At 36.0% G+C, this 13188-nt stretch overlaps 1 protein-coding gene across 1 annotated transcript in view; it reads left to right on the plus strand.

Moving 5' to 3' along the window:
- Positions 1 to 1985: 1985 nt before the first annotated feature.
- The window catches only part of eml5 (EMAP like 5), a 239066-nt gene continuing 227863 nt past the window's right edge, over positions 1986 to 13188 (plus strand). The window contains exon 1 of the mRNA XM_056476502.1: positions 1986 to 2477. Within this exon, the coding sequence (XP_056332477.1) occupies positions 2281 to 2477 (197 nt within the window). The 5' untranslated portion in view covers positions 1986 to 2280. The remainder of the gene's footprint in view (positions 2478 to 13188) is intronic.

Here is a 13188-nt window from a genome sequence, read left to right on the forward strand (position 1 = left end):
TTGACTCTCTCTTGTTATGAAATACAAATTTGATTGTCGTTTCACAGTTAGATGCCATTTTGAACAATGTTAGGCTTTTTGAATATTGTTTCAATGTATTTTCTTGGGTTAAATCAGACATGTAGCCTCTTGCTTGCCACATCAAGACATTTTGGATATGCTTGTATGACTGTTGAGATTAAGGTTGGGTTTTGTATGGGATAAAACAATGCTTTGTGTTGTATGAGAGATAGAATACCACAGCCTTAACCTTTTGTCTTTTGCCTTCATTGTGATATCAAATAGAGCAACTCCTCACCTAATGTTTTGTCTCCATCATTTTTATAGGCATAATCGAGGGCTGTCGCATTGTATATTGATAGCTCACAGTTTACAGATTGATTGTGAGTGCTTGACTTGTTTGGAAGGGCCATTATTAGTATATAGAATGTATGTATATTTCAGTAGACTTTTATTATATCATTTAAATGAAATGATATTATTGTTTTAATTTCTCAAGTGAAAGACATGCATACGATGGTGGTTGTCTTGCTATTTTAGTCTTTTGAAAGTAGTTTGATGATAAATAAAAGTAATGATAAAATATTTTTTTACACTTTTAATAATAAAATGGTAATTTTTAAAAGTGTATCATTATTATCAAACAATATAAATAATTGTTTTTATTAATAGCATTTTTACATATACTGTATGTACATGATAAAAACTGTAGACAGCAAAATCGCGCTCACACACACACACACACACACACATATATATATATATATATATATATATATATATTCATTCACACTACTCATAATCATATTACATAACTGTTTTTAATAGTCTCATAGTTGGAACTCAATTTTAGTAATGGATTTCACCCTTATGATTATTAACAATGGTTTTATTATAATAAAAGTGCAGTAAGTCGGCCTATATATATATATGCACATAATCAATAAAACACAATTGATTTATTTTTTATAATATTGTATTAATAAATACAATTGGATTTTATAAGTTATAAAATTTAAAATGTAAGCTGTAATAAAAGCTCAATAAAATTTAAAATTATAACAGGCTGAAAAAAGTTTAAAGATTTATAAATAAAAAAATATAAAATTGACAAACTGAAAATAAGTAAAATACATATTAAATCAAAACTTATAAGTACTAAAATATTAAAGTTTCATTATTAAAATTTAAAATATTTGATAAAAGCAATGCCAAGAAGCCTACATTTACCATTCTATAGCTCTTATAATTGTTCTATGATATGTTGTAAAATCTGCCTATAACCATTAAGATTTTAATGTTATTACTTCTCTTCTAAACGGGGGCCCCCATGAATAGTTGAAGTTTCCTTCTCTTACTGCACATGCAAATATTAAAATCTAATCACAAATCACCAGTATGGCTATTTAACTGTACATTGTTTGTGAGCTTGGTTTTTTTATTTGCAAATAAAACCATAAATCTACAGAGAAAAAAAAAATCTATAGAGAAAGAGAGTGTTTTGAGTTTCAATGCTAGGGCCCTCAAATCACCAAGTCCACCACTGACTGTACTTGTATTTCTTTTACACTATAAAGTCAAGTAGAGTCAAGGTCAGAAAGTATCCAGTCCAACATTTTATTTATTTATATTTGCTTATTCTAATACAGTAGAAGTATTTTCTTAGCCTTAAAGTGATTTAGGTCAGTAAGAGTTCAGGGCTCACAGAGTTAAACTCGTGTACTATAGTAGGCCTACGACAAAAGCTATTAAACTTCCGTTCGTGCCAAATGAGCAGGCCATACAGAGCTTAGACCCTTCCGCCCTCCTCCTCGCGCTCTCTATTGGTCTACAAACATTCATTCAACTCATCCTCAAGACGCGATTGGCCAGATGTTCTGTCATTCACCCTCGCCTTTCGCCATTGGTCGATCCCAGTTAACTAATGCGAGAAATCCATGTTCTCAGGTTTTGACATGTCACTAGAGCAAAGCCAGCCGTCCGGTCAGAAGTACACAGAGAGGAGCTTCATTCCCCCGCACATGTCACAAGTAGACTCAAAGCCGATTTACAGCGTCCGAACTGAACTAAGCATCTGCCCCGACATTATGCAAACCTCCCAAAGTTGTGCACTTCTTCACCTGAATTGAGATGCGTCGTCGAAGCGTTTGTCGCCGGCCGGACGAAGCTGCGCGGACGGCGGACTGAGCGGATAAAGGGGACTGGATGAATGTGACGGCTCGTCGCGTCGGTAAATGAAGAAGCACCAGCTGCTCACTTCCAAGCAAAACGCGTCCGAACATGGCTGACAGAACAGCTCCGAACTGTCATCTGCGACTCGAGTGGGTTTACGGCTACCGGGGACACCAGTGCCGCAACAACCTGTACTACACGGCCGCCAAGGAGATCGTCTACTTCGTCGCCGGCGTCGGAGTTGTGTACAACACACGGGAACACAAGCAGAAATTTTATTTGGGACATAACGATGACATAATCAGGTAGGCACATTCACGTGCATGTTTATTATTCGTCTTGAGGGAAATGTTCAAACTATTGCATTCAAAGTAGTGAACTAATACGCGTCAACCTGCTTATATAAGAGGCGCTGGAAAGTGGAGAGGGATGGAGGTGGAAGTTGCTGCGCGGAGGCGCTGTCCAGCAAGCCGGCTGCTGAAGGTGATCTCCGCCCGATCACCTTCAGCATGAGACGCTGGAGTGAGTGCTGGACAGCGCCTTGCGGAGCAAATAACACTCCTTGAGGGCTGTCACAACGGAGGTATACAGTAAATATTTGTCTATTTATATGTAATTATGAAGAGTTCATATGCAAAAGCCTCTATGTGACATCTTAGTATTGTCACTTTTATAGCTAAGAATAGGTTAAATGGAAATAACTGAACACAAACTCAGGAGGCTGAGAAAAATGCTCATCTTGGAAAGAAAATTTTAGACGGCACTCAAGAGGTTTTTGCATCTGAACTCTTCTGATGTATTTCATGTTTTTTTCAGTAGATGTTAAATTTTATAACACATTTCTTTCAAACAAATTAAAGAACACTTCCACATGACAACATATAAGCAAACAGACATACAGTAAAGGTACCATGCAGATACAATCTTGATAATATTCATAAGTGTTTATAATTGATCAGATCCTACCATACAAAGTTCCGTAAAGAGCTGCACATCTCACACATTAGCAATCGGAAATCTCTTGTGGGGGAATTCCAGATACATGTAAATGAAAACAACACTTTGGTTTTCAATTAAAACTTTAATTTTCTTCTTAATTACGAATATTACCCCAATATGAAGACATTTCATAGGATTGTTGACGTTAGGAAAGGGACGGTTCTACACCTCATGCCATTCACCTACAGATGAGCAATCTTCCTTGAGGCATTAGTTTGCAGTGGCCTTTTTACTGGTTGATAGTAATCAATTAAGGAGGTATATATCTCTTATGTCTTGAATTTTTTAAGAATACATTCCCAAGTACATAATATTGAAGCTACATTCTAGATTAAGTCACATTATTGCATTTATCTCTTTATTCAGATCTTGACATTAGCATTTCCCTTTTAAAAAAATGATTTAAGATTTAGCTTGACAAGAAGTGAAGTTGGAGAGAGAGAGAGAGATAGAAGGATGGGATCAGGAAAGGTCCACAAACTGGTATTTGAACTCAGGACACCTAAAATGCATTGCCGCTATATGTCCGCGCACAAACCACTTGTCTATCTCCACCGACACAGTGCTGTTTTTTCATTTTTGGTTTAAATTTACTAGTCAGGGAGATGCTGCATTGTGTCCCTGTGTTTTATGGCAATTTAAAAAGAAGTTCAACATTGGAGACAACTGTTTTTCAGGAAGGGTATAAACAGGAAAGCCAGCTCCAAATGGGAAGGTCAGGTCCAAGTGGGCTGTACAAACCTCTTGGCAATTACATTAATTCATTTAACATCTTGTATATGACATTGAGTCCAACCAATTGTGTTTTTTAAGGTCTACACCAGAGATGACCAAAGTAGGGTCCGCGGGCAAAAGTTGGCCCATGGTAACCTTTGGTTTGGCCCGCCATCCCATCTGAAAAAAGGGAAAATGATGGGGAGTAGGTTGGGGTGAATGCTTTTGACAGAAATCGTTATTTCGAATGTATACCCTTTTGTTTCTTTGTTTAGAATCAGAATCAGAAAGAGCTTTATTGCCAGGTATGTTCACACATACTAGGAATTTGTTTTCGTGACAGAGCTTCTACAGTGCAACAGAATTACAGAGACAGAACAAAAAACAGATAATAAATATATTTTTAAAAATTAGTGAAAGTAGTGAATGCAAATATACAAATTGACAAGTGTATGTACAGGTATATTACTACATACAACGTTATATGTGCAGCTGTTATGTGCAAATTGGCATGTAAAGTGTGTTGTTAAATAAGTGTATATGTGTATAAAAGTGTATGGCAAGTAGTGATGTTGGTTCCACAATTATTATCATCAAGTGTTCATGAGATGGATTGCCTGAGGGAAGAAACTGTTTCTTTGTTGGGCTGTTCTGGTGCGCAGTGCTCTGTAGCGTCGACCAGAAGGTAAAAGTTCAAAGATGCAGTGTGCTGGGTGTGAGGGGTCCAGAGTAATTTTGGCAGCTCTTTTGCTCGCTCTGGATAAGTACAGTTCTTGGGGAGTAGGAAGGGTTGTACTAGTGATTCGCTCAGCAGTCCGAACTATTCGACGTAGTCTTTGGAGATCGTATTTTGTAGCTGAGCTAAACCAGATAGTTATTGATGTGCAGATGACTGATTCAATGATGGAGGTGTAGAACTGTTTTAGCAGCTCCTTTGAGAGGTTGAACTTCCTCAGCTGACGAAGAAAGTACAGTTTAATTGAAGAGCTACAAAAAAGCCAACTAAAATTAAATGTTTCATATGAATCAGACTTTTAAAATGTAAATACTGTCACTGGACAGATAGAGAACAATGCACAAGATATCGGTGAGCAAATCAAGGCAAAGGCAGGAGCAGCTTAACTAGTGTATTCAGTGTTGAGCTCCGTTGTGTTATAAATAGGATTGTTTATATTTTTACTATCATTACTACTATATTTTACTAAATTATACTGTATCATTATTTAATATGTTTTAAAGCTACATGAACAAATTTTATGTAATACGGTTTGGTATATTTAACTTCGGCCCACAGCCCTTAATCAAGTTTGGTTTTTGGCCCTTTATAAGAAAAAGTTTGAGCACTCCTGGTCTATTCCTACCCCAACCCTAAACCCAACATACTTGTGGCGTAACACCCTCCTACTTTGCAGTGACTGGTGTTTCTCTGGCATTTCATTGCTCTCAGTCTCTGACTGGCTGTTGAAAGCCAAAATGCTTTCTTCCTCAACTGCCCAAGTGATTGGCTACTTTATATTCTAAAGGTGTGGGCACATTTGTCAGTGTTTGGCAAATGTTTTTGGACTAAATACAGCTATATCAATAGGAATCTAGGTTTGCTGCAATTTCGATGGTCCATTTGTCTATGGCAGTGTTTCCCAACCCTGTTCCTGGAGGCACACCAACAGTACATATTTTGTCTCCATTATCTGACCCATTCATTTCAGGTTTTGGAGTCTCTTCTGATGTTATGATAAGATGATTCAGGTGTGTTTGATTAGGGAGAGGTTGAAAATGTGGACTGTTGGTGTGCCTTCAGGAACAGGGTTGGGAAACACTGGTCTATGGTGATTCTCCTCAGTGACCATCAGAAAACTTTATATTCGATATACAATAGATTTTTTGCTCACTTTTAATGCCAAAAATCTCACTAATGTAAATGTTTTTTTTTTGTAACAATGAAACAATATCATTACTTAATGTTGCATTTTTTACACTCTACTAGGAAAGCAATTGATTATGATTTTAAGAGTGAAAATATTTTGTATAACAGCACTGGTTACTCTCCTGTTTGACATGTTTTTTTTTTCTGTTTCTGTTACAAATTATCCATGGTTTTGCTACACTAACCATATTTTAATCATGGTATTGTAGTATATCTGTGCTTATACGAACAATAATCAGTCTGCCAACAATGGATACTTGCTGCACTTTTACTAAAATAAAACCAATGTTGATTATCATAAGGGTGAAATAAGTTACTAAAATTGAGTTTTAACTATGAGACTATTAAAAAAAAGTGTATTATGTAATATGATTATAAGTAGTGTGAATGAAATTTAAATGCACTACATCTGCCATGTTGTTACTTGTGACATAGCTTTACTTCCACTCGTATATCTCTCTTGTAGTATTTTACTCTTGAATAGTATCCATTGAATGTCGGCAGAAAAAGTCGTCATTAATCAATGTATTGTGAATTTTCCAAATGCACTTGAGTGTACAGTTAAAAACTAGCCTAGAGCGCCACCTGCTGTTGAAAAGTAAGCTCAGAATTGATTAGTAATGAATTGATCAATCAGAATTGATTGATGTATGTCAACAAAAATATAAGAATTCAAATCAATTAAATTCAACTTTATTTCTATAGTGCTTTTACAATGTAGATTGTGTCAAAGCAGCTTAACATAGTAGTTTTAGTACATTGAAACTGTGTCAGTCCAGTTTTTAGAGTTTAAGTTCAGGTTAGTTCAGTTCAGTGTGGTTTAATTTTCACTGCTGAAAGTCCAAACACTGAAGAGCAATTCCATTGATGCACAGCTCCACAAGTCCCAAACCAAGCAAGCCAGTGTCGACAGTGGCGAGGTACAAACTTCACCAACTGACGAAAGTGAATGAAAAAAAACCTTGAGGCCCAGTTGGGCAAGACTATTTCTCTTCTGGCCAAACTTCTGGCCAAAAGAATCAATTGACAAATCACAATACATCTATTTATCATCTCCCAGCTCTATGATCTAGGTACTTTTCTTATTTAGATTAGTGAATACTATAAGTTTGGATATACTCACCTCACATACTGTGAAAATAGTGAAAAACTATAGTATAGAAGTCAGTATATTCAGATGCAGAGTGTGAGATTTGTCATTAGTGTGCAGGAAATGTGAAATATAATAAATCTGGAGTGGATCTTGAGGAGCAACAGAAGAGCTCTGCCACTCCAATCTGCATATATTGCTGGCATTGAATCTTTACTTCTGCATGTTTACATCCTGATCTCACAACCAGAAACCATAACTTCAATATACAAATGTTATTTTTTTTGTATAATGCGATGTGAGGTGCTGGTTCAAGTCCTGGCTGGGTCAGTTGGCATTTCTGTGTGGAGTTTGCATGTTTTCCTAATGTTCTTATAGATGAATCAGATAGACTGTAGTGTTGGAAGGGAAGTGTGTGTGGGTGTTTTCCAGCACTAGATACTAGATACTAGAGAGTGGAGCTGGGCTATATGGCAAAAATACAATCTAGATAATTATTTTCCATATTGAATGATAACGATATATATATTTCGATATCAATTGTTAATGCTTCCAGATTTTAAAGTGTACCCCAAAAATGACTGAAGCCACAAAAATGAGAGGGTCTATTAAATAGTATAACATATTTTAGGCCAATAAATTTTCAGTGCCTGAAAATTCAGTACATCTCTAAAATCAGCATACTTTTAGATTCCCATTGTTGCACATTTCAGGTTATCTAAGGTCATCATGATTTTGATGTATGTTATTTTAATTTGCATTTAAAAATAATCAAGGTTTATCAGCGTTTAACATTAGTATTAAATCAGGTATTTATCGATAGCTGTATTCATATGTAGCTAAAGGTGCTTTTAGCTGACAGTGAAGACATTAAAATTCAGTCACATGACCATCAAGGTTATGGCATCCTACAGGAGAGCATGCATGTGTGTCTGCATCTGTGGGTGTGTTGTACGTGTGTGCAGTGTTTTAGTGAGAGCTGAAGGGGATGGTGTTCAGCCTCGCCACCAGTCATCTGCCTCAATTCTCTATTATTAATTAGCTGACAGAGAAACTGACCTCGGTTACCTTGCATTTGTGTGAATGCGTGAATGCTTTGGCGAACACACCATCTTGCATGTGCTGATATTTGCACATGATTATGATTACATTTGCATATTTGCAGTATTTAAAATGTAAAGCATGACTTTTACGACCAGTTATATACATCTACCTGATGTACACAGTATTTCCCAGCGGTGCATTTGTGTTTCAAATTTCTCATAGGAAGCCATCCATCTCTGGTTACTTCAGTATGAGAATGTGACCGAGTGCTTGACTTTCTGGGAGGGCCATTATAGGCTATTCATGCATATCAGATGCGTCCATATGCCAGCAGTGTCCTATTATTAAGCTATCAGCACAGGTATCTAAATACACAGAAGTCATAAGTGATATGTTAAGCGGACAATAGGATTTTGCATATATTTAATACAAGACAATTAGATAAACAGATACTAAAAGAAAGACAATATCAAACAAAAAAGACAATAGCAGAAATATAAAGTTCAATAACAAAATAAAGTAATGAGGTGGCAAAAATGAGGTGTCGAGCACGATCCTTAAAAAAGTAATTAATTATATTTACTAGTTTTTTTTTTTTTTTTTTCGTTTTTAATAATGTCAGGGTAACAATAACAGCATCATACAAATTTGTTACGTAGAGTGTACACGAGTTTTACAGAGAACATCTCTCTTAAGCATCAAATAAGCACATACAAGAGAAAAAATAAACAAAAAAACAAACAACATATAATATAAAATCATGTGTTAAGAAAATTTAAAAAAGGAAAATAAGTTAACAGTTCTAATAGCTTTAAGATTTTTAGAGAAAGCAATAGTTCTAAAGCACTGTTGAAGTTCTTTTCGAAAACAATAAAACAAGGTATACGTTGAGAGAATTATATGGAATTTTGCAAGGATTAAAAAGAGATTAATAATGAAATATTCTTTACTTTTATCATCAGGAGTATTGAAAAAACCCAACAGGATATCCTTAAAAGATAACAAGAATCCTGGTAGTATTTTGCGATGAAAAACCAAAGTTCAATCCAAAAGCGCTGTGAATGAGGGCAATTCCAAAAAATATGATCAGCAGTTTCACTGGCTATATTACAGAAAGAGCAGCATGTATCTATATTTGACTTAAATCTTTTCAAAAATGTTTGGGCAGAGTAAAATCTGTGTAACAGTTTAAATGAAATGGCTCTAATTTTGTTAGTTATTATATATTTTACAGACAAAGACCAAACTTTTTCCATTGAATCTGGTCATATATTTCCATCCAAAAAACCTTCACATATAATACAATCTCCTTTTGAAACAGAGATCTGATTTTGTAATTACGTAAGGAAGGTTGTGATAAAAACATATTTTTCCACTGAAGTTTCCAAGGGGTGCAATGGCACAGATGAAACACTGGATACTCCACCATAGCCTTATTATAGTTACGAGTTACTTCTCACAAATAGTAACTGAGTTACGTCATTATAAATGTAACTAATTACCAGGGAAAGTAACTGTTGCGTTAAATGACTATAAAATAAATATAAAATATTGTACACTAATGTATGCTGTTTTAATGTTGTTGTGGGACAATGTGAGAAACAATGGCAGCATGTCCTCAACTATATGTGCTCATTAGATTAGAATTTGTCACAGACTCAGCAAGACTAATTTTTTCTTGGCATAATTTGCACGACACATAAACATTTTTGTCTTTCACCCCAACGAGGGTTTCCCCCAATTTCCAGTTTGCAAATGCTACCTTTAAAGGGGTGGTCCACTATGATATCGTATTTTAAACTTTAGTCGATGTGTAATGTAGATTTGTGAACATAAACAACATCTCTGAATGTAAGACGCTCAAAGTTCAATGCAAAGGGAGACATTGGATTTTACAGAGTTAGCAAAGCCTACAGCGAATGAAGTTTGGGGACTACAAAAAAATACAATAGTGAGATCACAAGCGCTTCAGGTTATGCTTATTCACCATGCGCATACACCCCGTGCAGCAATGGGGCGTGGCCAGAGGCACTGTTATAGCAGAGAAAGATAAAATGCTGTCCAAACGCTACTATTTTCCCAGAGCTTGTTCTGTTTTTGTATTTGGGCTTCCAAAGGACATGGAAAGGACACTTCCAAAGTGCTTACAATGTAATGTTAACTATGTTCCAGAGATTGGACAGCTTCCAGAATCTCTCCCAGAATCGGTAAGTATTTTTGTTCAAGTTGATTTATTACATGCATACTTTCTAGCTTTAAAGGTAAACAAGGATGTAAACAACGGGTAATCACCCACAATCTTCACCAGCGCTGCAGTGTCTCTCTATGCAGCCACTTTCCATGCGTTCTACATCTCAAATAACGAAATCTCACAATGTATTTGAACATTTCATATCACCTAGACACTTGTCAGATTTTATTTTTGTCTATGTCTGATTCAGACTCAAACTTATATACTCAAACAGCTACTCTGACTGACTGTTTACACAGCGCAAAAGCGCATGCATGAAGGCGCTTGACACTTGTCCTGGTGACGCGAAGCCTATCTGCGAATCACAGCACATTATGTTAGTTGACCGATCAGACATATATGAAAGCATGAGCACACATTGCTTTGCATCTTATAAACACAACCAAGCCTTAAAAATACACTCTGGACCACCCTTTTAAACTTGTTGGATTTGCCATTGTTCTGACTCCTCGTCGTTGGTGTGTGCGACTGACTGTGCGTGTGCTTATGTGTGAATGCCTGCACTACTCTGCCTTAGATTGGCAAACGATGGAAATGTACTCTATCTAAGCCAATCATGTGGTACAGGTGAATTGGGTAGGCTAAAATGTCCATAGTGTATGAGTATGTATGGATGTTTCCCAGAGATGGGTTGCAGCTGGAAGGGCATCCGCTGTGTAAAACATATGCTGGATAAGTTGGCGGTTCATTCCGCTGTGGCGACCCCGGATTAATAAAGGGACTAACCCGAAAAGAAAATTAATGAATATATGAAAAACAAAGCTTTTTTTAGCACCTTCATTTTGTTTTGTATTCTGGTATTATTTATGTAGCAGCCAAGCACATTCTCCAATTAGTGTGACCATGATGAATCCTGACGGTTTCATTTTCAGATGCTTCATCAAAATTTAATTACATTGCTAAAAAAAACAACAATAACAAAATATTGATTTTGTTTAATGAAAAATGATTTCACAGTGGTATGCTAGTTATATTGTCCTATTATTTTGAAGAAGTCACTCAGAATTGTAATGAATACTGTAGTCAATCATCCTGTTTCATTAAAATAAAATTCAGTATTCTAACCAAAGCTAAAAAGAACAAAAAACAAAACAAAACAGGGATTTCTTGTTGTTGACATGGGATAGGGTAGTTGATGGTTGGTTTGTATCCTCTGTTATTTGCCCTTGAGAAGAAAACTCGGTGGGAGGTGGAGGAGGGAGCCCAGAGCTGAGCTACAGATGTTGAACAGCAGCTCATGTGTTTGTGTGTGTGTGTGTGTGTGTGTGTGTGTGTGTGTGTGTGTGAGAGAGACAGATTGAGAGACCCTCTCATACCTAACAGACGTGATGCTGTTTATATCGTACTGCGAGTTGGTCTGAATCAACTCCATTAAGCAAGCTGTGTGATCATGCTGCGCTGTGCCCAAAACTGCTGATATATGTCCCCATTCTTTGTAAACATTATGTGACAACATTCCCTCAGGTAAGCGGCAAAGTAAGCACATGAAATATTTAGTTTTGAGCTGAAATGAATGTGTCTCCAAAGGTAAACATGTTTAAACATTTAAAGCCACAGTTTACATATATATCAGTCCCTCCAGGATTTTGCTGGACTGTTTTCCAGGTTTTTTTGTCGTAGCATTTTACATTATTGATTTTTAAAACCTAAACTGATTTTGCGACAGCATTTCTTAAAATATGCGGCAATATTTGTGGTATTTTTTGTGTTGATATTTAGGAAAAAATCTATATATTGCAACAGTCTTTATTGCATTTTACACCTCAAGAAACATTGGGTTCTGTAAGTTATAAAATAACACACAATAACTTAATTTCATTACTTCAAATGTAACCAAGTAACAATGAAACTCATTGGGCTCTATTTTACTGATCTAGGTGCAAAGTCTAAAGCGCATGCGGCAAAAGCATTAAGGGTGTGTCCGAATCCACTTTTGCTATGTTAATTACGGAAAAAGATGGTTTGCACTGCGGCCCATGGTCTAACAGGGTTGTGTTTATTCTCTTAATGAGTTATCGGTGTGTTTTGAGCATAACATGCATTAAACCAAACAGAGTCTTCTCTCCCATTCCCTTTAAGAGTCAGTTGCGATACATCATGGTGCATTTGCTATTTACATGGCGGACTTTGTAAGAGGAAAAACTGGATGCTTCACTAGCGGGAAAACAGTTATACAGACCATCTGCAGTGCTAGGATAAAGAGTGAGCCTGCTCCATTTGGCCTCTTTACTTTGTCTTTACTTTACTTTTAATCTTTACTTTACTCCTTTACTTTTGTGGAAAAGGAAACATTGTTGTACGAACTCCACTGAAGACATCCATTAGCCTACATTGCGTTTGTTAAGCGCAAAGATTTGTTTCAAAACTATTTCTAAATTCAGTTCTAATTTCCAGCAAATGAATAAAGGAACAATAATAACGAAGTCTGGTCAAGTTTTATCGAGTTATATCCAAACACACGTCCTATTCTTATGGCCCATATGGTGATGTAGGCGTCTCCAAAACCCGACAGGTGGACAAATCTAAGCTTGTTTTTATTAAAACAAATATAAATATGCATATAATAAATAATACTGCTAATAATAACATTATACAAATGCAAATTGTCATGAATAAACTAACAAAAAGCTTCCTGACATGAAGACATTGAGGTAGTGATGTTTATAATTATGTAGAAAATAATAATTTTTGTAACATTTTAATCCTTTAATTTTTTTCAAATGGAAAGATATTTGTGTATTGCTGTGTACCCTGTATGTATAAAGCAATATAAGCATTTAGACTTGCATAGGCGCATAACTAACATGCTCTGCGCTTGACTTTAGACTACCTTTTAGTTGGTCAACGGTGCTGTCTATTTCAGTTCCTCAAAATAGCAACGCACCAACAATGCATCTTAACACACCTCCTTTTTAGACTGGCACACCCATGAATCCACAAAGTGGTACAAATGGATTTACTATTTAAGCAACGTGGCAAAAAACATGAAAATTT

Source organism: Danio aesculapii, chromosome 17, assembly GCF_903798145.1.
Source record: "Danio aesculapii chromosome 17, fDanAes4.1, whole genome shotgun sequence".
Taxonomy (NCBI): domain Eukaryota; kingdom Metazoa; phylum Chordata; class Actinopteri; order Cypriniformes; family Danionidae; genus Danio; species Danio aesculapii.